This window comes from Schistocerca nitens, chromosome 7 (assembly GCF_023898315.1).
Source record: "Schistocerca nitens isolate TAMUIC-IGC-003100 chromosome 7, iqSchNite1.1, whole genome shotgun sequence".
NCBI classification, from domain to species: Eukaryota; Metazoa; Arthropoda; class Insecta; order Orthoptera; family Acrididae; genus Schistocerca; species Schistocerca nitens.
The window spans coordinates 282,011,334-282,038,415 of NC_064620.1; the positions used below are offsets into that span (position 1 = coordinate 282,011,334).

The 27,082-nt window shown below is 40.8% G+C and overlaps 1 protein-coding gene across 3 annotated transcripts in view; it reads left to right on the forward strand.

The window, feature by feature from the left end:
• Nucleotides 1-23,818, forward strand: part of LOC126195007 (piggyBac transposable element-derived protein 3-like) — a 168,987-nt gene extending 145,169 nt beyond the window's left edge. Inside the window, exons 2-3 of one of the 3 annotated variants that reach the window (XM_049933429.1) lie at nucleotides 20,157-20,331; nucleotides 22,059-23,818. In XM_049933429.1, coding sequence (XP_049789386.1) covers nucleotides 22,474-23,592 — 1,119 coding nt within the window. In that variant the 5' untranslated portion in view covers nucleotides 20,157-20,331; nucleotides 22,059-22,473 and the 3' untranslated portion in view covers nucleotides 23,593-23,818. Of the gene's footprint in view, nucleotides 1-20,015; nucleotides 20,332-22,058 lie in introns of those variants that run through there. The other 2 variants (XM_049933430.1, XM_049933432.1) reach the window with 2 other exon arrangements.
• Nucleotides 23,819-27,082: the final 3,264 nt, after the last annotated feature.

Here is a 27,082-nt window from a genome sequence, read left to right on the forward strand (position 1 = left end):
CCGCAAGCTGTTGGTGCTTTTTCTTATGTCTTGAAGGAGATGATTTTTTTAGTCGTCTACAAAAGTGCTTTGTCCTCATCATTTATGCACTTCTGAATAAAATTTGCTTATTTGATTAATAGTTCATATAGCTCCGTTTTTTACCTTTTTCTTGCAGAATCACTTATAAATATTATGTTGCATTTAAGTCTAGTAGGCCTATCACTTGTCATTGTGGCACCAAAAAACTGAGTGGAAACGCGAACGATTCATAATTTTTTAACTTTTTGCGTGCTTTTTCCTCGGATTCCACGTTTTTTTCGCATGTTGTTAAAATGCAAAGACGCATTAGGACAATGGGAAAACAGGTATCAAAGTTATGGCATTACTTCTCTGGCCTTTTTTGGCTCCACGAACTGCGATGAGTGATAAAGAAATAAGCAGAAGAAAAGCAGCTGAGAGGTACAACATTCCGCTCAGAATGACAGAAAATAGTGCTGCCATTTAACAACGCCACGATGTCAAGCTGCATTGAACAACAATGAGGAAAAAGAGCGTGAAACAAGTGCTTGTCGGCTCCGTAGAGGCAGAGAGCTGAGGTTTCGTATCTTCGAACAGCTATCTAAGAGGAAAGTTTTCACTTCCTAAACATCCCTGATGAGGATTTACTCTATATGCATGACCTATATAGATATATATACTAGCTTAGCATCGGTTGCTTCGCTCCCATAGACTGTATGGCCTACAGAGATTTTTTTTTAGTTGATCGAATTTTTATGTCGTTTAGAAATTGCAACACCTTCTAAGCTTTTCACGCTAATTAAGGTCTTATAAGCATGGCCTTTACCGAATGTACTTCTCACCGAAAAGCGATTCTGGTAGCTGCAGTCTAAAGTTTTTGTTAATCATGCCTTGTGCGTTCTTCTGGAGATAGTTCCATAGCGAATTTCATACCCTAACAAATATTTCTTTATATCTTACCGAGAAGTGAAACAGCAATTTTTATAAAGTCATCTTTAATTTGTTTTTTAATGTAACGAAATATTTTCTTAAAAGTTTTCACGCCTTATTGAACTCCTATAGGGACTGAATTTCCAGGAACACTGAAACACGTTTTTTTTTTATTTTAAAAATCCTCCAATAGTTCCTTAGTGATAATTTTAAAAAAAACTTTCACCCACTATTTTTCACCCTTAGTAGCTGAATTTCCAAAAATGCTGAAACACACATTTTTTGTTTTCTGACTGAGAAACCAAATACCGGTTTTCGTAGTTCTAACTTCAAAATTTCCTTAATGGCGACATACTTTCGTAAACCCTTTAATCCCCTGTTTCACCCCCTTAGGAGTGGTGACTACCCCCTCTTAAACGATGCCTACAGTATTATAAGATCCACACTCCCTCCAACCTTCACCTACACTCTTCGGCGTTTGGGCTGGGCGATGATAGACAATGAATCAATCTGACCATATTTCAGCCCCTTAGGGGTTGAATTTCCAATAACAGTGAAACATACTTTTTTCATCTCTGACCAAGAAGCCAAACATCAGTTTTCAAAGATTTAGCTTTAAAAATGCTTTCGCAATGAAATATTTTCATAAAACGTTTTATCCCCTTTACGGGTTAAATTTCCAAAACAGTGAGATAACAGAGAAGCAAAATACAAATTTTCATAGATTTAGCTTCAACAATGCTTGCGCAATGAAATATTTCCATAAAAACTTGACCTGTTTCACCTCCGTAGGGGCTGAATTTTCAAAAACAGTGACACACGAATTTTTTAATTTCTAACTATGAAGCCAAATCTAAACTTTGATAGATGTAGCTTTAAAAATGTTGTCATAATAAAATATTTAGAAAAAAAGCTCTTCCTCTATTTCACTCTTTTAGCGGTTCAATTTCCAAAAACACTGAAACATGTTTTTTTTTTTTAAATTGTAACCGAGAAGTCAAATACCAGTGTTCATAGATGTAGTTTTAAAAATACTTTAAAGAGAACCTTTCACCAACTTTTTCACTCCAATAGGGTTAAATTTCCAAAAATGCTGAAACACGCATTTCTTTATTTCTGGCCAAGAAACCAAATCCAATTTTCGTAGGTCTAGCTTCAAAATTGCCTTAATAGTGACATTTTCAAAAAACGCTCCATCCTTATTTCACCCTCTTTAGGTTGGATTGTCGAAAGATCCCTTCTTAAACGACACCTACATTGTGAGAGCTACAGCTTCTCTAAATTTTAAGTTTCTATCCTTAGCGGTTTGAGCTGGGCGATGATCAGTCGGTCAGTAAGTCCGATGATTAGTCGGTCAGTCAGGACATTGCCTTTTATCTATAAATGTAATTTACCTTTTCGATAACGAAATCTGAAGAAAATTTGCCAGTTGTGACGAACATCTCAGAATTTTCTGTTTGATAAACAGTAAAGTGTTTTCACAATTTAAATAATCTTTACTCTCATATTTTTCGATGATTACCACTTTTTTTCCAAACAGTTGGCAAAGATGGCCCATTTATGAGGTAATTCTTCCAACGCTGTCTGCAGTTTTTTTCTGAATTTCTCAAGTTTCCACAAAATGTAATTGGAATTTATTCGTTTGTTGCCCCAATTAACTTTGTCTCTGTGAAAATACCTCCACGGCATTGAGAACGCGTGTAATATATGGTCACCAAAAAGTGCATCACAAAACACAGAGCAATGCAACAAGCATTAGATGAAAAATTACTGTGATGTGGTTGCTATAGTTCCGAGAGAAGTCCCGTGTCGTTGTGTCGCATTTCGTGAACCACAGTCATATCGACCAATTCTTCATCAGTAAACCTATTCATATTGCTTTGTATCATTGTTAATCTACAACTAACACTACTTGAAAAATAAACTCTCATACATTCACTGGCAATACTTCCGTTTCTACAAAAAATATTTTAATTTGTTATTTTAAATGCCAGTAACTTTTATGGCTCTAATATACTGTTTTATGACAAAGAGTTTCATAAAGATTTTGAAAATTAGGTGCAGTGATAAGGTAAGGAATGAGGAGGTTCGCCAGAGAATCACCGAGGAAAGGAGATTACGGAAAACACTGACAAGAAGAAGGGACAGGATGATAGGACATCGGATAAGACGTCACGGAGTAACTTTCGTGGTACTAGAGGGGACTAAAGAGGGTAAAAACTGTAGAGAAAGACAGAGATTGGAATACACCCAGCAAATAATTGTGACGTAGTTCACAAGTGCTGTTCTGACACGAAAAGGCTGGCACATGGAAGGAATTCGTGGCGGGCTGCATCAAAGCAAAGACTGATGACTCAAAAAAAAAAAAAAAAAAAAAAAAAGATAAAGATTGTGGTATGCTTCTATCTACTACTCAACCATGATATTATTGCGCTTGGCCTTTATCATAAACACGCGTGACAGGCCTGGCGGTTATCGCTGAAACAACCGTTTTTCAGTTATATCGTTTTTTTTTCGACGCCACTTTTACCTGAGTGAACCGCTGAAAATAACCAGTTTCTGGAAAAACAATTTTCGGCTTTTTATTTCTATTATTTCCTTTAATAAATGTAAAAATCGAACAAAGACTGAAAACTTTTGACTCCTTCAGATTCAAGACACGCAGAATCAAAATATTAAATTAAAAAGACAAATAAAAGAAAAATTAATCCGTCAACTATTCGCAGCTTTGCTCAGAAAGTTGCAAGTGATTACATGCTACAAAAATCAAAATCACCAGTATGTTCCTACTGATTCTAATTTTTTGAAACTCTGCTCCAAAGATTATGTTGTAAGCGAGGATCATGTCACTATTTGGGCCTTACGAATAGTCAGTGCTATAAGGTGAAAATTGAGGCTGAAGAACTTTATTTTTAATGTTAATTTGTCCGTTTTCAAATGCCGATAAAGGCATGTTATGTTGACGCAGGGCAACAGATCAGCTACTCTGTATTTCTATTGTACCATTGGGAATTTGGTTGTAATAATTACACGTCTGTTGTTTGAAACCGATAAACAATATATTATTCAAAATAATCTCCGTTGCTATTTATACATTTCTCCCACCTCTCCCGTAGGCTATGAATGCGACGCCAAAAAGACAGTTCTTCTTTTGAAGCGAACCATTCAAAGAGCCATTTTCGTACATTTTCATACGAATTGAAGCGTTCTTCAGCGAGAGCGTGTCTCAATGATGCAAATAGATGATAATCGGAAGGAGCGAAGTGTGGAGAATAAGCCGCATAGCCTAGTATTTCCCAGCTGTACGTCTCGATCGTTTCCCTGATCCGTTTTGCTGTGTGTGATGGGGCGTTATCATGGAACAATATGACTTGGTGTTGCCTTTTTCCATATTCCGGTCGTTTTTCACGTTATGCTCGATTTAAATGGATCATTTGCTGATGGTAGCGATCAGTGTTAAGGGTTTCACCAGGTTTTAGCAGCCCATAATAGATGACACCCTTTTGATCCCAGCAAACACAGAGCATTGTCTTCCTTCCAAAGCGATTTGGTCTTACACTGGATGTTGATGGTTTGCCTGGATTCACTCATGATTACGACGCTTGGGATTCTCAAAATATATCCATTTTTCATCACCTGTCACTATTTGATGGAGAAACGTCTTTCTTTTGTACCTGGCGACCAGCATTGCGCAAGTGGTCTTTCGAATTCCTTGTTGTCTTTCATTCCGTTCATGCGGAACCCATTTTCCCACTTTCTGCGCCTTTCCCGTAGCTTTCAACAGAAGAGAAACGGCTTTCTGCGTCACGTTCAATTGTTCCGCGGGTTCCTATTGAGTTTGTGTATCATCTTCATCCAATAAAGCCTGCAATTCGTTGTTTTCGAATTTTTCGGTGGTTTCCCGCGCTCTTCGTTTTTCACGTCAAAACCACCACTTTTGAATTTTTTGAACCACTCGAAACACTGTGTTTTACCAAGATAATGTTCGCCGAAAGTTTCGACAAGCATTCGATGCTACTCTGCAGCAGTTCTCTTCAAATGATAACAGCAAACCAATGCTGTCCGCAAGTCGTAATTCGTAGGCACATAATTAGAGTGTTGAAATTCTTCGTCAGCCGCAGATGGCGCTGCAGACTTGGTCTCACAGGCCATACAGGCGGCTAGCACCATTTATGGGGAAATTCAGTTTTCATACTTCTACACATAGTACACTATCAACGTATTGCTAAGTTTTAAGTTTTCTCCGTACCCAAAGAGATTCTGGTTGTATTGTAAAATACACTTGTGGCAAAAAACAGTCAGTACCGTCACTGCGCGATAGCGTTGGAAATGTCACCGATGATGGTGCTACTAAAGCGGAGTTACTAAATACAGTTTTCCGTGATTCCTTCACGAAAGAAGACGAAGTAAATATTCCAGAATTCGAAACCAGAACAGCTGTTAGCATGAGTGACATAAAAGTAGATATCTCAGGTGTTGTGAAACAACTCAAATCACTTAAGAAAGGCAAGTCTTCCGGTCCAGATGGTATACCAATCAGGTTCCTTTCAGAGTATGCAGACACAATAGCGCCTTTCTTAGCAATCATATACAACCGCTCACTTGACGAAAGGTCTGTTCCTAAAGACTGGAAAGTAGCACAGGTCACACCAATATTCAAGAAAGGGAATAGGAGTAACCCATTAAATTACAGACCCATATCACTTACCTCAATTTGCAGTAGGATTTTGCAGCATATACTGTACTCGAACATTATGAATCACCTTGAAGAAAATGACTTATTGATACATAACCAACACGGATTCAGAAAATATCGTTCTTGTGCAACATAGCTAGCTCTTTTTCCCATGAAGTAATGAATGCTGTCGACAAGGGATCTCAGACCGATTCCATATTCCTAGATTTCCAGAAAGCTTTTGAAACCGTTAATCAAATTGTGTGCATATGGAGTATCGTCTCAGTTGTGTGACTGGATTCGTGATTTCCTCTTACAGAGGCCACAATTCGTAGTGATAGACGGTAAATCATCGAGTAGAACAAAAGTGATATCTGGCGTTCCGCAAAGTAGTGTCATAGGCCCTCTGCTGTTCCGGATTTACATAAATGATCTAGGTGATAATCTGAGCAGCCCCCTTAGATTGTTTGAAGATGACGCTATATTTTACCGTCTAGTAAAATCATCAGACTTTAAATTCCAAAATGATCTAGATAGAATTTCTGTATGGTGCGAAAAGTGGCAATTGGCACCAACCAAGAAAAGTGCGAGGTCATCCACATGGGTACTAAAAGAAATCCGATAAATTTTGGGTATACGATAAATGGCACAAATCTAAGGGCTGTCAGTTCGACTAAATACCTAGGAATTACAATTACGAGCAGCTTAAATTGGAAAGACCACATAGATAATATTGTGGGGAAGGCGAAACAAAGACTGCGCTTTGTTGGCAGAACACTTAGAAGATGCGACAAACCCACTAAAGAGACAGCCTACATTACACTTGTCCGTCCTCTGCTGGAACATTACTGCGCGGTGTGCGATCCTTACCAGGTAGGACTGACGGATGACATCGAAAAAGTGCAAAGAAGGGCAGCTCGTTTCCTGTTATCGCGCAATAGGGGTGAGAGTGTCACTGAGATGATACGCGAATTCGGGTGGCAGTCACTGAAACAAAGGCGGTTTCTTTGCGGCGAGATCTATTTACGAAATTTCAATCACCAACCGTCTTTTCCGAATGCAAAAATATTTTGTTGACACCCACCTGCGTAGGAAGAAATGATCATAATAAAATAACGAAATCAGAGATCTAACGGAAAGATTTAGATGTTCCTTTTTTCCTACTCGCCATTCGAGAGTGGAATGGTAGAGAAGTAGCATGAAAATGGTTCGATGAACCCTCTGCCAGGCACTTAGGTGTGAACTGCAGAGTAACCATGTAGATGTAGATGTAGACACGATGTCACAAGTTTGTTGTGCCTTCCGCCATTCTTAATCTTTTAAAGCAAATGGTGCATTGCACTTTACTGATACCGCACCTCATCAAGTACGAGTACTTCCATTACTCTGCTGATCCTGATCTATATAAATGACCTAGGTGACAACCTGAGCAGTTCTCAAAGGTTGTTCGCAGATGATGCTGTAATTTACCGTCTAGTAAGGTCATCCGAAGACCAGTATCAGTTGCAAAGCGATTTAGAAAAGATTGCTGTTTGGTGTGGCAGGTGGCAGTTGACGCTAAATAACGAAACGTGTGAGGTGATCCACATGAGTTCCAAAAGAAATCCGTTGGAATTCGACTACTCGATAAATAGTACAATTCTCAAGGCTGTGAATTCAACTAAGTACGTGGGTGTTAAAATTACAAGCAACTTCAGTTGGAAAGACCACATAGATAATATTGTGGGGAAGGCGAGCGAAAGGTTGCGTTTCATTGGCAGGACACTTAGAAGATGCAACAAGTCCACTAAACAGACAGCTTACACTACACTCGTTCGTCCTGTGTTAGAATATTGCTGCGCGGTGTGGGATCCTTACGGAGGACATCGAAAGGGTGCAAAAAAGGGCAGCTCGTTTTGTATTATCACGTAGTAGGGGAGAGAGTGTGACAGATACGAGACGCGAATTGGGATGGAAGTCATTACAGCAAAGACGTTTTTCGTCGCGGCGAGATCTATTTACGAAATTTCAGTCACCAACTTTCTCTCTTCGAATGCGAAAATATTTTGTTGAGCCCAACCTACATAGGTAGGAATGATCATCAAAATAAAATAAGAGAAATCAGAGCTCGAACAGAAAGGCTTAGGTGTTCGTTTTTCCCGTGCGCTGTTCGGGAGTGGAATGGTAGAGAGATAGTATGATTGTGGTTCGACGAACCCTCTGCCAAGCACTTAAATGTGAATTGCAGAGTAGTCATGTAGATGTAGATGTAGATGTAGATGTAGATGTAGATGTAGATGTAGATGTAGATGTAGATGTAGATGTAGATGTAGATGTAGATGTAGATGTAGATGTAGATGTACTCTGTATGTTCGACGACATTAGCGAGAAGATACCATGTAGACCACATAAGGTAAGTCTCGCACACTGCATGTAGGGTCCTAGTAGGATACGGTGGTCGATGTGCAGTGACCAATCTTCGTCCAAAGTTCTGGGCGAGTTCATTCGTTCGTTTAGAAGGGGAGGGTGACAGTATTTGCCACCCTTCGGCCGATTGGCGATGATAAAGATCGAGGCACACGCTCTGCAGTCTTTCTCAAACAATTTTACGGAAACTATTCGGTAAACAATTTAATTTTTGCTTTACTTTAGCTCTGTGTGTCAGGTTCATGATGATGCGCCCGTCATTTCGTTAACGATCATGGTCGCTATGATTTTGCGTTTTGTGCATACCACATAATATGCTGCTCCGTATGAAATTTAGCTAACACAGTCAATTTTTCTTTAGACTTGGGAGCACGTCTCTGTCTGTCACCAGTGTCAAGATAATTGATTTGACGCAGCATTCTCATTTGCGATCACGGCGCGCCAGCGATAAAGCCAGAGTGAAATATCCACAACATCCCTCATATTTCATAAACGGCTTCAGATAATGAAATGAGATTTCTGTAAATGATAGCACACAAAGAGGAAAGTATTTTTCCATATGAGTATTAGCAGAACTTCATTATCTACCGTGTTATCCACTAACCACAGACTTTTTCGATGAAAAAAATGTAATTTTTAAGAGCCGTGGATAGCTGGTGAAACGAGAAATGCGGTGGGTTTTGGAACAACGTAAGTGAAGACACTACACGTTTATTTTGCACTGAGGATGTGTACTTTGATGATGATGATGTTTGGTTTTTGGGGCACTCAGCTGCACAGTCATCAGTGCCCGGACAAAGTCCCAACTCTTACACAGTCCAGTTTTTCCGCAGTCCAATCTAGCCACTGTCACGGATGATGATGATGATGATGATGATGATGATGATGATGATGATGATGAGAACAACACAAATACCTACTCGCTGGGCAGAGAAAATCCCCAACCCAACAGGGAATCTAACCCAGGACCCCATGATCCAACAACACCAGCCACTATACCACGATCTGTGGACTAGTGAGAGAGAGAGAATGAGGATGTGCTTTTTCATAAGCTACTGACGGTAATTTTCCTCAGTTCCTCACTTAATAAACGATTGCTTCAGAATTCTCTCGCAATTGAGGGCTGCACAATATGTTAGTGAGGTGACGCTGCCTAAACTCTGCTATCTTTTGGCAAAAGAAGCGAATTTTAAGATGGCAACAGGAGAAAAGTGTAAGTTTTGCTCAGGTTTCGCTACTCATGTCGCTTCTCTGAAAATTACAAATGGTTAGCAAGCCAGGAGAAAATAAACCGCTGCATTTTCAGCAGAATTTTTTTTAGGTACCCGCCAAAGCAGAGATGACAGATCTTTTTGAATGATCATCATGCAAGTGTGGGCGCGAAGGGGCTCCACTAAATATTTACAAAAAAATTCGAGTGTAGGCTTCAGTTTAGAACGGCACTTCCCCTCCAACGCTCGGAATTTCCCGTACAGCTCTTGCCTGTAACCCCCACCACTACTGCTCTCCCCATGCATACCCTGCCGACTGTGCATCTACCGGCCACGTTATTCTGCACACGTGCCATCCAATAGGCCACACCACATGGTAACATGTACATTACTGTCTCAGCAATGATGTATTAGTTCTTATACCATTTGTTCGGTGCTCGTTTCTGTCGGCATTGTTATTAAAATAGCACTGATCGCTTTTCTCATTTCCTATAACAACGCAATTTTTTAAAGCAATGAGAACATAAAATCTTAAGATGTTTGTTCCATCTGTGGTTCATTATTGTGGCTATCCATAAGCCAAAATGTTTACTGCTCGTTAAAACAGTATAATACGACAGCAAAAATACCTGTAGTGTGCATGCACGTAAGCACAGTAAAAGAAGCATCAGTATAGTATATGGTTACACGATTGAGGCTTTCAGCATATCATATAAAGTATTTATTTATCGCAAATGGGGTAATGCGTCAAAATTACAAAAAACATTTGTCTTATTTCACTGATCAATAAATTTGACCATTAATTTTTTTTCCTTTTTTGTATTAAGAAAAAACATGTCATAATTACAAAAGGACTTGTTTTTATTTGCCATTGCACTTCCTGACTACATGTGAAACGTGGAAACCGAAGACATTTTCCTCCTGAACCATTGATGAACCTAACTGATTCACTAACCACTGTAGGGCTCCAAAAAATAGTGAAGGGAACGACAGTTGCCTATATACTCAACTTCAGAAAAGTGATTACGAAAGTTCTATAGTTTTTAAATGCCCCTCTCAACAAATCTTCAAAAAGACTAAAAAACCGCTGCCTGCCACTACTGATTTGCTCGTTGATTAGCAGTTCTGGAGCCACTTAAATGAACGCATGTGTTTCCAATTCCTTCAACATGTCCAAATTGTTTCCCTTCCTCTCTGTGCGCAGATTTGTCATGCTACTTTGTAATTCTGCCTGCGTATTGCTTTTATCTTTTAAATGGAAACTTAATGTGCTACTGTTGCTCATATACCCATGTTTTTTAAACCTCGTTTTGAACTCTAGCCCTGTTTGTCCCACGTAGAAACATTCACATGAACCGCATTTTATTTTATTTACTCCCCTGTGACAAAATTTATTTTGCGTGCGTTCCAGACTATACCTCAACTGGTTCTCCAAATTGTTAACTGTCTGGAACCCTACCTGAACGTTAAACTTTTTGTACAAGTTTGCAATTTTTGTGAAAATTGTCCAAAAAACGTTAATGCGATGTGTTTTACTTCCAGAAGTTTTCTAGCCATCCGAAGTCTCCAAAGTATTGGAGTGCACTAATATTTTGCCAATAATCACTTAGATTTTTCCCACAATTCGCAAGATCTTGGCAGGTGAAATAAAAGTTTCGTTCGTATTTGTTTGCATGGTTTTTTAACAGCCTTTTCCACTCTCCTCCTTCAGCTGATATCCATGTGGATATTATTTCAAAAAATTATAACTCTGAAACAATCAGAGATAGAGAATTGTGGCTTCTTGTAAAACATTTAGTAGCTCTCAAAGTTTTTTCCTTTGTCCTTTGTTGCAGATTTGGCTTGGAATGTATTAAAACGGCGCCAGACCAGGAGAAGGTGCAGTGTGTCATCTGGTGTCCGGAACTCAAATCTGTGACAATGATACTGCATAATTATCGAAGCCAGCAAAAACAAGCACAACGTGATGGTTCAAATACTTTAAAGAGTCAGGGAGTCTCAAAAACTTTCCTCTAAATGGGGATCCCTCTGTGTCTGAAGCATGTGTTAACAGAGTGCGAGTTGCATTTCAGCACACCCCCAGACATCAATTTCTCATGTCACATTCCCTGAGAGTTGGATGAGCTGTCATGATTCCACCAAATGGCCCATGCGCTCTCCCATGCAATTACACTTCGTTTTCTGCGGTTAAGTCAATGATCGCGTGCACACAACACCAGTTAATGACATTGGTACCCTTCGTGCACGAAACAGTTGGACTGTCGAGCTGCAATGCTGACTAGTACACGGACAGAACTCGAATATTGCCTTGATGTTCTAAAAGTGACGAATGGGTCACGCATTGAAATTCTGGCTTAATAGAAAAAAATAAGCTTTTAGCGCTACTAAACGTTTTACAAAAAATGGCTCTGAGCACTATGGGACTTAACAGCTATGGTCATCAGTCCCCTAGAGCTTAGAACTACTTAAACCTAACTAACCTGACATCACACAACACCCAGCCATCACGAGGCAGAGAAAATCCCTGACCCCGCCGGGAATCGAACCCGGGAACCCGGGCGTGGGAAGCGAGAACGCTACCGCACGACCACGAGATGCGGGCAAACGTTTTACAGCAAACTACAATGTTCTATCTATAATAATTTCCGAGCTAGGGTTTTTTGAAATCGTAGTTGGAGTTTATGGATAGCCTGTATTACTCGGCACATTTCGCGGGAAACGTTGTGAGCCTTGCAATGCTATTGCCGCCTAGCACATTGGTTGCAGCAGGGTTGGTAGAGGTATGGAGGGGAGACATGAACGCTGCACACTCCTAGCAGGGTTATTAATACTGCATTCATAATGGGCACTACAGTGCTAGTATAATAATTATTTATACGGCGCACTGTATTGCTTCCTGCTGGTTAAGGTTGGCACCGCTTCCAGAAAAGTGCTAAATTATGATGTGCATATAGTACTTCCTCAGTATTAAGACATAAGAAGGCACTGAAAAACTTACTTTACTGTGCTCACTAAATCGGAATAGGTCATTTACAGATACTATTAGTGTAAAACGACTGATGCTCGGTAGACCAATACACAATGAGTTGAAAAAAGTCATGGGACACCCCCTAGTATCGTGTCGGACCTCCTGTTGTCCGGCGTAGTGCATCATCTCGATGTGGCGTGGACTCACCACATCGTCGGTAGTCCCGTGCAGTAACAGTGAGCCGAGCTGCCTCTATAGCTGTCCAGAATTGCGAAAGTGTTGCCGGTGTAGGTTTTTGTGCACGAAGAGACCTCTCGATTATGTCCCATAAATGTTCGCAGGGAGTCATGTCGGTCGATCTGGGTGGCCAAATCATTCACTCGAATTGTCCAGAATGTTCTGCAAACCAATTGCTCAGTGGCAGGGTACGTTTTCATCCATAAAAATTTCTTCGTTGTTTTGGAATATGAAGTCGACGAATGTCTGCAAATGGTCTCCAAGTAGCCGAACATAACCATTTCCAGCCAGCGATCGGTTCAGTTGGACCATTCCATCTAAACGCCGGCCACACCGCTATGGAGCCACCACCAGCTTGCACAGCGCCTTGTTGACAACTTGGGTCCATTGCTTCGTGGAGTCAGTGCCACACTCGAACCCTACCATCAGCTCGTATCAACAGAAATCGGCACTCGTCTGACCTGGCCACGGTTTTCCAGTCACCCAACTGACATGGTCATGAGCCCAGGAGACGCGCTGCAGCCGATGTGCTGTTAGCAAAGGCATTCGCGTCGGTTTTCTGCTACCGTAGGCCATTAACACCAGATTTCACCACACTGTGCTGAAGGACACGTCCGTAGTACGTCCCCCATTTATTTGTGTGGTTATTTCATGCACTGTTGCCTGTCAGCAATGACAACTCTATTCAAACGCAGCTGCTTTCGGTTGTTAAGTGACAGCCCTCGGCAACTACGTTGTCTGTGGTGAAAGGTAATGCCTGAAATTATTCTCGGCACACTCTTGACACTGTGGCTCTCGGAATATTTAAGGGGAGGTTTACTATCCTTTGGTTCATAAAATCGATTTTTTTAAATTGCATTTTTGGATCTATAAAAGTGTTAAGAATCCACCCTTGGAACGGAAATGTTTGTTATTCGCGGTTGAACAAAAAAATGCACCTGCCTGAAATCGGGCTTTTTCTCGCACCAGTTTTTTTTCTTTCGGAGGACGAGTTATTGTACTGGTGCTTGGGAGGAAACACACAAAATTCAAATGAAAGTTTGTACGCGTGTGTTTGGAAGTTAGTCCCCAAGCATTTACATGCTGGTGCGAAGACTGTGGAGATTGCGACTTTCCTGGCAGTGAACAGCTTCAACGAAGGGTATTCAGCAATTCTGAAGACCATGACAACGATGGACGTCACCTTGCGACTCTATTCGACGCAGTTCGCCAAGCATTCGGACGACCACCGGATTCAAGCGGCCGAAAACCGCTTGTCACCGGCCGTACGAGCGGCTCTGGACCAGCGCAGGATGGCCCAGTTCGAGCAGAGTGCCCTCTATGAGAAAGAGGAAGGACTAATTTATGGACCCGGAATAGCAGATTGAACGTAAGTTGCATAATATTGCATTTATATGCAGTCGAAACTTCAAACGCGTTTTTTTCGAAATGACTTTTTTTTATCGCGCGGTATGGTAACTTCTGCAGAACTTCTGAACACTTAACGGTATGAAAAAAGGCATTGGTCTGATGTCTGCCAAGTGTCTGGAGAAAATGATCACAACATTCTAAAAGACAGAGTATTTTGAAGTACATTTTAGCAGGGGAGGAAAGCACTTGATCCGACGTCTGTCAAAGATGTGGCCACAGCGTTGCAGGAATGGTCGAGCGGTAGCATGAAAACATGCAATGCATTGGTAATTGCTCGAATGTTGGACATGCGTGTGAGCACGGTGTGTGAACAAACGAAGCCCTTTTCCATCTTCATGAACATATCAAACATTGGCTACGCAAAATACGCACACACATCAGCCGGTACCCCTACATTCTGCAAAGGTGACTGTGTGGTACGGGTTGACGGCATCGTTTATCGTATGGCCGTATTTTTTCGAGGAGATAAGTTCTTTGGGTCCAGTTACTATACCATCACTGGTAAACGCTAAGACAGTCTTTCACGCACCAACGTCATTCCAACTCTTTAAAACCGTGGTAGGGTCATTTTTTGCATGATGGCGCTCCTCCGCACCTAGCACAGCCAGCAAAGCAGTTGCTGGAGAGGCATTTCGGAAATGCTAGAATTATCAGCAATCATTTCCCTACAGCCTGGCCGTCCAGGTTGTAGTATCCTCATCGCTACTGTAGAATATTGCACCATAAGGAAGCATTTCTGGAAACCCAGAATCTGTTCTGTAGAAATCAACTTGGATTCCGGAAACAGCGATCCTGTGAGACCCAACTCGCTTTATTTGTTCTTGAGACCCAGAAAACATTAGATACAGACTCCCAGGTAGATGCCATTTTCCTTGACTTCCGGAAGGCGTTCGATACAGTTCCGCACTGTCGCCTGATAAACAAAGTAAGATGGTTGGTTCAAATGGCTCTGAGCACTATGGGACTCAACTGCTGATGTCATTAGTCCCCTAGAACTTAGAACTAGTTAAACCTAACTAACCTAAGGACATCACAAACATCCATGCCCGAGGCAGGATTCGAACCTGCGACCGTAGCGGTCTTGCGGTTCCAGACTGCAGCGCCTTTAACCGCACGGCCACTTCGGCCGGCAAACAAAGTAAGAGCCTACGGAATATCAGGCCAGCTGTGTGGCTGGATTGAAGAGTTTTTAGCAAACAGAACACAGCATGTTGTTCTCAATGAGAGACGTCTACAGACGTTAAAGAAACCTCTGGCGTGCCACAGGGGAGTGTTATGGGACCATTGCTTTTCACAATATATATAAATGACCTAGTAGACAGTGTCGGAAGTTCCATGCGGCTTTTCGCGGATGATGCTGTAGTATACAGAGAAGTTTCAGCATTAGAAAATTGCGGCGAAATGCAGGACGATCTGCAGCGGATAGGCACTTGGTGCATGAAGTGGCAACTGACCCTTAACATAGACAAATGTAATGTATTGCGAATACATAGAAAGAAGGATCCTTTATTGTATGATTGTATGATAGCGGAACAAACACTGGTAGCAGTTACTTCTGTAAAATATCTGTGAGTAAGCGTACGGAACGATTTGAAGTGGAATGATCATATAAAATTAATTGTTGGTAAGGCGGGTGCCAGGTTGAGATTCATTGGGAGAGTCCTTAGAAAATGTAGTCCATCAACAAAGGAGGTGGCTTACAAAACATTCGTTCGTCCTATAATTGAGTATTGCTCATCAGTGTGGGATCCGTACCAGGTCGGGTTGACAGAGGAGATAGAGAAGATCCAAATAAAAGCGGCGCGTTTCGTCACAGGGTTATTTGGTAAGCGTGATAGCGTTACGGAGATGTTTAGCAAACTCAAATGACAGACTCTGCAAGAGAGGCCCTTTGCATCGGGGTGTAGCTTGCTGTCCAGGTTTCGAGAGGGTGCGTTTCTGGATGAGGTATCGAATATATTGCTTCCCTCTACTTGTAGCTCCCGAGGAGATCACGAATGTAAAATTAGAGAGATTCGAGCGCTCACGGAGGCTTTCCAGCAGTCGTTCTTCCCGCGAACCATACACGACTGGAACAGGAAAGGGAGGTAATGACAGTGGCACGTAAAGTGCCCTCTGCTACACACCGTTGGGTAGCTTGCGGAGTATAAATGTAGATGTAGAAGAGAGAGGATGTTGTTATGTGTGGTTAGCATCCTCTTTCTACAATACAAATGCACACATTGATTAATACAGTTCTTTATTTACATGGACTGGAGATATGTACTTAACTGGAATAGAGTCCATGTTCTGCGGTACAAGCTCATCAGTAATAGTCCTCTTGCGGACAATATCAGCAATCTTGCTATTTCGAATTTTAGTCTTACTGCTGGTCCTGCTATAGGCACTAATCTGGTCGCCACGTACTGTCGTTACGTGCAACGCGAACTGAGGCTGCTCTGTGATGAACAGACAGATGCCAAACCGGAAGTGTGAGTCAGTTCAAGCGATTGGCTGAGGCTCTCCGGTCAGCGGCGGCGGCCTAAATACTTGCTTTCGAGAGGGCGTTGGCGGTGTGTTGCTTGTCGGTGCGTCTCTGGCCTCTCTCGTGCTAGGCGCACGATCTAGTGCCTACTTTAGATCTTTGCACTACCTCCTTACAAACTTGTGTGCTGGCGACAGCTTACGCCAGCACACAGATCACCTGATCTTAATCCATGTGAGTTCTGGCTGTGGGATTATCTGAAAGATGCTGTGTTCAGTGCTCCAGCTACGAACATAACTGAATTGAAGGCACCTATTGCATAACGCGTTCTGGACGTGACCCACGAGACACTCCAATCTGTTATGAAACATACTGAATTTCCGGTTGCGACAAAAAACAGTCAATAGGATATTGAACATGTCTTGTGCCAGTCTCACGAAAATTAGAAAATTATGTCATTCTGCTTTGTGTGCGGTTTTTTGTCTGAGGACAATTAAAAACCGATTTTTTTCTATCCAATGTGGTACAACCTTGCCATGGTGGGTGGGCTTATATAACTAACAGTGTCACAACTGCTGACTGCCAAACTTATGCAGTCATGTACATTGAACAATACAGATGGTGTAATGTACAACTCAAACCATAGCCGTCGTATTGCGATTCATCTATTTTTTCTCACTGGCATCATTTACGTTAAGACGCATATAATGCCACCAGTTGATAAAATTTTCTTTAATTTTTTGTATGGTGTCACCGCCAGACACCACACTTGCTAGGTGGTAGCCTTTAAATCGGCCGCGGTCCGGTAGTATACGTCGGACCCGCGTGTCGCCACTATCAGTGATTGCAGACCGAGCGCCGCCACACAGCAGTCTAGAGATACTTCCTAGCACTCGCCCCAGTTGTACAACCGACTTTGCTAGCGATGGTTCACTGACAAAATACGTTCTCATTTGCCGAGACGATAGTTAGCATAGCCTTCAGCTACGTCATTTGCTACGACCTAGCAAGGCGCCATTATCAGTTGCTATTGATATTGTGAAGCTTAAACGCGTGCCTTTCGGCTTCCTCTTTTCATACGGGTTGGCTCTCCTGCCAATCCACAACATTTTCTCCGTAACGTTTTCCCATGTGTCAATAAAATGCTGTTCAAATTTGGCTCCATTCTGAGCAGTGGTTCTCTTTGTACAGCGTTTTGAAACTAGAATTTGCCACTTGTGATAAATAATTTTTAAAATATTTTGCAGAATCGTAATAGTTTCATTTGTTTCAAGTTTGTACTTTCGTTGCGGAAAGATGGCAGTTTGCCATCTACGGTCAGATTTTTCTATTAGGCCTACGGGTATGGGCACTTGAATGGTTTCAATTAAAGGCGAAGTAGCGAACCAATAAGCCTATCGCAAAATGAGCGACGTCAATATTTTTCTTGTGATCTCTCAGCTTTTATCGGCGCTATTGATTAATAGTATGGTTCCGGGTCGTCTGTCGTGTTGTTGTTTCTATTTTATGCATAATATTTCCGACCATCGAGCCAGGCGTCTGACAGCTGATTGGAGACTAGGCAGCGGAATGTTGACAGCAAAACTAACAGTGCGTGAAGAAGACGGTTCGATCGGTTGTCGAAAAATTGTGCGCAAAATGCAATCAACAATTAGACAGAACACCCGGAAGCACACTATTGTTATTTTTCTTGTTTATTTCTGCGTTGGACTGTATGAGACAGTTTGTTTTTAATGTTAATAACTATTTTTTAGTTATGATTATAGTAGGAACTGTCTGGTTTTCGGGCTTCTAGGAACTGCTCTCTTTAAAGCGCTTGAAACTTAATAATCAGATGTTAGTGACATTTTAATAGATTATAAACACATGTATTTTTACCTTCATCTCAACTTTTTCAGTCACCCAAAAAAAGTCTAAACTTCTTCAGTCTGTATAAATGTAAAACACAAAGGGTGGGTTTGTTTTGAAGCTCTCATTCATGATAATCTGACCCTACAACTGCTCAGACTGTACAGTGTGATACCGATTTTATGAAGAGTAGAATTGAAAAGTGTGTGCGAACGATGGCACGGGCGTCCATACGATAGTTTGTTGAGGGAGGAGGAGGATATTTAGTATTTTTAATATTTGAGAAGACGAATGGCGACTTGTATCGAGCCAAACAAAAGTTCCAGTTCCGTCAACTGTTAAAAACCCGAGTAATCCCTATGCTGGGTGGAAGGGAAGTGGGGGGGGGGGGGGGGGGGGGGGCGACCGCCCTTGCCCCTAAGTATGGGCAGCCCTGAGTTGGGCCATTTTGAAGTAGCTTCGTGTTTTTTGAGACAAAGGCGCTGCATCAAAATGCTGACTGTCTATTGGCTAAAAAGTAGCTGTGACAAAGTTAGAGGTAAGGTAAGCTATTGTCAGTCCAGCATTTCTTGTCATAAGCTGCGCGGTATGTGGAGAGGGAAAGGGTGAGCAGTGTTGAAGTCGTGGCCTGCGTAATGTTGTGGTGAGGGTGGGGCACATCTCCTTCAGTGCAGCTGGTGATACGTTCTGATCACATGCTGTGATCGAAATGATGCACGGAAATAAGAAGCTTTCGTGACAGTGCATTACGGCGACTGTATGTTCACACGACGTGCTAATTTCAGTGAAAATGAAATATAATTAAGCAGTTCGTGCGTAATGGATACTACAGCGCCACCAATTATAAACTGGCAGCAGTGGTACTCGTCACAAAAACTTTTGAATACTATCGACGAGGTCCAAGCATGCTATGGGGATCAGCTTCAAGAAAAGTTGAACAGACTGTATGTCGGCCATACTGCTTGTAGACAATACCACCGTATTTAACGCAGTTTAATCTTAAGCAATATAGAAAGAAATCTGATGTAGTTCATGTCATTTCTCCAACCACGTTCTCTCCAAAGCGTGTGTGCCGGGGTATAGGAATTACAGCTTTGGTACAACGCATGAACGGAAATTGAAATATCTTTTAAACAAACAGTTCGGAAACCTGATTTCGATTCAATTCAGACTACGTAAAAGTCAGATATACAAATTTTTATAGCAGATGTTACCAGAGTTGTATTGTCCTTTCACATAACCTTATTGAAACACTTATGCGTAAGAAAGAAAGAATACTTTCTCTATCTTGAACAGAGAATTATAAACAATTCCTAACACTCATTTAAAAAAACTGCTTAAGTTCCTTTACAGACAAATGATTGCAAATTGCATAAAAAAGAAGTCATATAACACTTTTATTGTAATACCACCGTCGATATTTCTTAAAGAAGACCTATACATCTATTTGTATTATCAGTTTTGTGAGATTGTTTTGGGCAATCTTCTCAATAAAACAGAAATTTCACTAATGATGAAGGTCAATGGAGGACCTGTATGATTGTCGCATTTACAGTCTGTCTCAGCTCAGTCACAGTCATTATTTTTGACGCAGGTCACTCCGTAACAGGTATGCGCTATCGTGTGCAAATGTCACAGGTATTTCAGGAAGTGCGTCACAGGCATCTGGGACAGAAAAACATCTATTATAAAGTAGCAGGCTGTGATTTACCGACCATCCCTGTAGCTAGTTGTATGTTCAAATGTGTATGAAATCTTATGGGACTTAACTGCTAAGGTCATCAGTCCCTAAGCTTACACACTACTTAATCTAAATTATCCTAAGGACAAACACACACACCCATGCCCGACGGAGGACTCGAACCTCCGCCGGGACCAGCCGCACAGTCCATGACTGCAGCGCCTGAGACGGCTCGGCTAATCCCGCGCGGCAGCTAGTTGTACACCGGTGAAAATGGATGAGTGTTGTTGAACTGTTTGGTTTTAATACTTTTCTTTCTGTTACAGCTATGCCCGTGGATTGTGATATTTCTGAGACATGTAGGTCATCCTCCAACCAATGATGAGGAAAAGCTGAGAGCGTTAAAAGTGCCTTGGACATCATCGAATACTTTCAACATTATTGGATTCCAGGCACTCGTGGCTTGTGCACTCAAACGTCACGCAGATAGAATTTTGCAAAGTATGTATATTACTTAGAAAAATGCGATAACTTGGAGCCTTTGTTAGTCAGCCATTTACTAATTGGAAGAAAGCTTTAGGGAGCTTTGATCACCACACAGATAAGAAATATAAATTCGCTGCCGTGCAGGCAGAAAATTTTGTAAAGATTGTGGAAGGCAAAGCGCTTGATGTTAAGGAGCCCATCAATGTAACAAATAGTGAAATTGCTGAAAAGAACACAAAAAGATTAAAAGCTATTGAGGAAACAGTTCTTCTGTGTGGAAGTCAGGAAATTGCACTAAGAGGATGTCGCGATTCTCGCAATTTTAGAGCACTACTTCATTTTTATGCTCGATCCAGGAATCACTGACACAAAACGTCCACAGTAGAACCATGTATACCTCTTAAGGAATTCAGAAAGAAATTATTCAACGATGAGGTAATGTTATTCAAGTGCAAGTACTCAAAAGGTTCAAAGAGGCAGGTTGTTTTACTGTATTCACTTACAAAAAAGAAGACATATACAGCAATAACAACTAGCATTATGAAATTTCCTCATAAATTAAAACTGTTTGCCGGACCGAGACTCATATTCGGGACCTTAGCCTATCGCGGGCAGTGCTCTACCGACTGAGCTACCCAAGTGCAACTCACAACCTGTCCTCGCAGCTTTACTTCCGCCAATATCTCATCTCCTACCTTCGTAACCTCGGGAAGTTTCATATCAGCGCATACTCCACTGCAGAGTGAAGAATTAATTCTGAAAATATCCTCTAGGAACCCTGTCTCTGCAATATCCTTTCGTACAGGAGTGCTGGTTCACCAAGATTCACACGAGAGCTTCTGAGAAGTTAGGAAGGTAGGAGATGAGGTATTGGAGGAAGTAAAGCTTTGAGGATGAATGTTGAGACTCTGTGAGGCTCACTGTTTTAATCTAGCACACTCTGCTGCAGAGATAAAAGTACATTCTTGAACCAGCGTTATGTTTACGATATGCAGATTGCTCATCTCGAATATCGATTAACAGGGAGGACTTTCTTGAATTTAACTATGTAGAAGATGTTTCAGCTCAAGCAACGACACATGTAACGCATCTCTTATCTTGTAACCTGCATATGGGTAAACTGATTTGGAAAGGCTTTGATGGCACTGCAGTGAGGCCTAATTCATGTGAGATATCTATTCCACATGCCGTATACGACACACAAAATTGGTGAACTTTGCTTAGCCACAGCTTCGAGGTAACGCCAGAGACACAAGTCTAAGTAGTTTCCCCATGCGTCCACGAGATGTCAGCATGGATTACTGTGAGATTCAGCGGTCTGGCGCGCAAAGTGACGATTGTAAGCCTTGTTTTCTGAGTGTATGCGAGAAAAGGCGGACAAAATGATGTCTAGATATTGTAAATACCCATTAATGTAAAGTTATTTACATTTTGTGTTACCATAAGGTGCATAATGTTTGAGGTAAATACTACTGCTCGATATGTGAGCATTTTAAAACCATTAAATTTTTCACTGTGCTACAAAAGGCTTTGTACACATGTGTCAGATAGGACACTTTGGAACTGAAGGTGTATTACTGTGTACACCAGAATACATGTCCTAACAATTATTGAGTAATAGTCAATCATTATTCTTACTGTAATATTATTTTACAAACGTTACATTAATTGTTTGATGTTGTAATTATAATTACGGATTTTTGTTTCATTTACAGTAATTAAACCTTTCTTGACTTCTTTAGTGTCAGATGCACAGATCCTTGAAGAGTTGGACAGGCCTCTGGGAGCTCGATGGAGACATCTCAGAACTTGAATGTTTATCCAGTGATGAAGAATGCAGTGAAGACACTGTTTAGCACCAGAAGTGGAAAGTGATGACGATTCATGTGAAGTTGTCTCAGATACTGTAACTGATCAGTTTTGCACACAGAAATCCAGAAATGTCCCCTCTTGGTGCCATACAGACGTCTTTGAGCCGTTACCACCTGCACCAGCATTTGAAGAAACTGTTTGGCAGGGGAAACAATGTGAGACAAGAGAATATTTTCTTAAATATATTCCTTACGGTGTTTTTGAGCTGTTGTCATCCTGTAGCAATCAGTCATCTTTTTCGCGCACAGGTAAATCACTAAATACAACTCCTCAAGAGATTATGACATGTTTTGGCATCTCAACAAGATTTCATGCCTTGGCTACCCCAGATTAAATATGTATTGGGCTTTTGGGACGAGAGTGACTGATGTAGCAGGAAAAATGGCAAGGAAGCGGTTTTTTGCAATCAGAAGTGCACTGAAACTAGTTAAAGACAATGATGTGGGTAGTGATGTGAGAGCAAAAGATAAAAATTGGAAAATTCGTCCTTTGCTAAACACCGTCAGAGCAGAATGTTTACAAAATCCTAGGACACAGAAGGTGTCCATTGATGAACAGATGATTCCTTTATGGGGCAAGACAATGATGCGGCAATACATTCGTGGAAAGCCTAATCCGTGTGGCCTCCAGAATTTCGTTTCCACATCTCCAGATGGATTACCACTTGACTTTTTCATGTATGAAGGGAAAGGTGACAGTATACTGGAAGGCTACCATTACTTGAACATTGGTGGAAAGGTAGTAATGAGACTGGCAACTACACTACCTGAAGGGTTTATAATTTATATGGACCGATACTTTACGTCATTTGAGCTCCTGGACTGTCTACACTCAGACAGAGGCTGTCAGGCTACAGGGACAATACAGTCTCGTAAAGTTCCAAGCACGAGCGATCTTCAGTCAGATGCAGAAATGAAAAAGGCAGGTCGGGGTGCAGTTGATCAGTCTGTTCGTGGTGATGGACAAGTAGCCATTATTAAATGGTATGACAACAAATCTGTAATTGTTGCCTCATCTGCAGAAGGAAAATTGCCTCTAGGACGGTGCAGGCGTTGGTCAAAGCAAGACAAACAATATGTAAATATCAGCAGGCCTCTTGCTATCGGAAAATATAATGAAAATATGGGTGGGGTCGACATCCTGGATCGTATCAGTGCAAGAACAAGCAAATGGACAGTGCGAATGATCCTGCATCTCTTTGATTTTGCTTGTGCTGCAGCATGGATGGAGTACAGGAGAGACTGTAATGCAGTGAAGAAAAGAAGGAAAAATACGATGGACTACCTACAATTTAAAATTGAGGTATCAGAGTGGCTTATCCATTCAGGAAATGATATATATATAATATTAACGACGAATCTACAGATGAAGATAAAGAAGTGGATACTGCTTCCAGCTCCTTGAAAAGAAAAAGTCTTCCAGCACCAATTCCGAGTGATGCTAAACGAAAGAGCAGTGCTATTCACATGCCAGAGGTCACGAACGATGAAAAGACTCCTTGTTGTAGACGACCAGGACGTAAAAGTGTAAGAGCACTAGTTTTCTGCACAGAATGCAAGATTCATTGGTGCCTCGTGAAGGGCAGAAATTGTTTTCGAGATTTTCACACGAACTGAACTCACCGAGAAAAATCAGCATATGTTAAAATAATGTAATTTAAAAATATAAAAACTTTGATATTGTACAACGACATTTGTTCTTGTATTAAACTTGCCAAATAAATCGATATTATAACTTATGGAGTCACATACATTCATTCCACAATTGTCTGCCTTCAGTACCAGTGCGTCATATAATACACGTTAGATTTTCAAAAAACAAATCAAAAAATTTTTAAAGAACAATGTTTCCTTACTAATGTTGACCATAACATCAAATGAAACTCAATTTTTTTAGTAAAATTAAATTTAGAGGGTAGAGGATCTGAGGAGGTTATTCGCAATTGCAAATTCATGTTATGTGTTTCATAACGGCTGTGGTCGCCACAGTGCATTGTCATCACAATAACACAGGCACTGCAATATTGTATTTATCTGCCTATACCAGGCATATGACTTTCAAGTTCAACGTCTGATCTGTACGGGAATACACATAAGCTAATGGGTGTGAGAGTACAAATCGTAGACGTATGGTATACAACATATGGAAGTTTGGGTCTAGCCGTGAGCCCTGCACGGATAGCCAAATGGTAGGCGACTGCTCACGATAAGTGGGAAATACGGGTTCATGTCCTGGTTGGTCACAAATTTTCATTGTCGTCATTCCATTCTACAGCTGATCGTAATCAGTATTCGCAATTGTGACTTCATATGAAAGCATTTTGTGTTTTACTGTCTGCAAGGACTCAGTCTGCTGTTATAGTGCAACACGTTCCATATTAAGTTAAATTGTAATCCTCCAAATGATGATAACATACATAGCAGGTATCATTAGTAGAAGGAACTGGCTGTCTTTGCAAAACGATGAGTATGGGACGATAAACAGTGACCAAAGAACGTGTTGAGTGAGAGTTTTTCACGCTTAGCCCCAAGAAGTCAGTTCAGTAGGCTAGTTGTGAACTAGATGTTCCATTGACGTTGGTGTGGAGACTTTTAAGAAAAAGATCCTTATCATTTGCAGTCATTACAAGCTCCAACGCCTACAGACTACAGTTTATGTGCCAAATTTTCAAGTGAAGTGTACCTGCATGACAATGAAGACTTTCCAGATCATGTGGTCTTCAGTGATCAATTGACATTTCACCTATGTGGAAATGTGAACTCATGTATCTGGGAGTCAGCAAATCCTCACAAGATGGTACAGTTGCAACGAGACTCTTCGAAACTGAATGTCTTTTGTGCCATAGCTGGAGAGTTTATGGGCCTTCCTTTTTCAGTGAAGCAACTATAACTGGTGTTCCCCATATTAATGGACCAGAATTGTGACTCTTACCTTAACTAGAAGAAGCTGAACTACAGGATTTTATTTGGCAGCAGGAGGGTGTGCCGTCTCAGTTGCATAGCTCACTAGATGGTTGGTTAACTAATGTTGTACCTGACTGGACTGGCCACCAGGTGCCACATGGCAGATCTTTTTTCGTGTGATCATATTAACCTCACCTGACACTATGTGATTTTTACCTTAGTGGGTTCATAAAGGTTCACATGTATGTCCCTCCACTACCAGCTGATCTACCTGACTTAAGAAACAGGACTGAAGCAATTGTTGCAACAATTTCTCCAAACACACTGATCAATGTTTGGGAGGAACTCACCTGTTTACGTGATGTGAGCCATGTGACGAATGGTGCCCACATTAAACACTTGTAAGAAAAATTGTTTGAGATTTTCTTTCATTTGATGTATTTACAATAGTAATTTTAATGTCATAGCTACAAAGCCTTAAAAGCCCCAGTATTCGATTTGAAATACCCGGTGCTTTAGCCACATTCCCAGGTCTGCTGCAACCCTTGAAACATGTTTCTTGACTCTAAAGAGGATATAAACTTACATTATAAATACAATGGGAGATGAAAAACTTATTGGTCTTGCTCTAATGAGTGTTTATTGTGATCTGGTGCAACTAGATTCCTAAGAAATTATAAATAAGTTAACAAAAAGTTGAATATAATAATACAAATTAAAATCATTACTGATATTTATTAAATTACTTTAACTTATGACATAAAGCTACAACTAAATGCATTGCAAACGTAAATATAAACATAGAATAATATAATAGTACTATAATATTGTATTATACAATATAATTAATTTTATAATTTAGTACCGGTAATATGTAGTTACCTGCCATTTTATCTTTGTTACTTTCATCATAAACAAACAACTAAAAACCCACATTATTGTTTCCCTGCAGCTTTACTTCTATATGTTATGGATTCTATCATGTTTGTGAGACTTATAATTTTCAGATTTTACTTGGGTTAACAATAATGTCGTTTATGACATTAATGAAGTTACAGACAAAATCTGGTTTACATTTGTAAAAGGGCAGTGTCAGACACTCCCTATGAAAAAGCTATAGGTAGATCAGTGGTCACAATAAAACATTTGCAAATAGTTAGAGCAATGAAATGAGTAACAAACAGTTGAGAAGAAAATGGAAATAGAGCTACAAAATGAAATTTATTTAATGGTTTCCTTGTACAACCTGCAAATTGTATTTAGTAAAAGTTTTAACTCACTTATGTATGCTTCTGTTGTTATACACTAGCTGATAAAAAGTATCCAGACACCGATTAGTGGATATTAATGATGTGGTGTGTTCCCTCTTTGACTTTGATGGCTTTGACTCTGTTGGAGACACTTTCAGTGAGGTGTATGAAAGCTGTGGAGGAATGACAGCCCATTATTCTTCAAAACCTGAAACCAGAGATGGCAGTGAAAATGAAAACACTTCATATGCTGTGATCATAGTGTAGACACTTTTATTGTTCCAAGCTCACCGGTTTCAACAGTCTTATGCTGCCATCATCTAATCTTATGGAACTTGTTATAAACTGACATGTTACATTACACGAAGTCAAAGCATAAAACTGCTTTTAATGCTTTGATTTCATGTAATGTAACATGACAATTTTATAACAAGTTTCATAAGATCAGTTGATGGTAGCAAAAGATTGTTGAAACTGCTCATCTTGGAACATAGAAAGTTTCTACACTGTGATCATGCCATACAAAGTGTGTTCATCTTCAACCGTACTGATTGCCCCACAGCACAGCATGTGTACCTTACAAGGTAGTGATGTTGGGCACTGCCTTATGGAGCAAATTCAATGTTCTAACTCATTCCAGAAGTGTTCCATTGTGTTCAGGTCAGCATTCTGGCCAGGCTCTTCCATTTCAGTGTTGTTATTGTCAATGAACCATGCCCCACAGAGGCATCTTTATGGCAG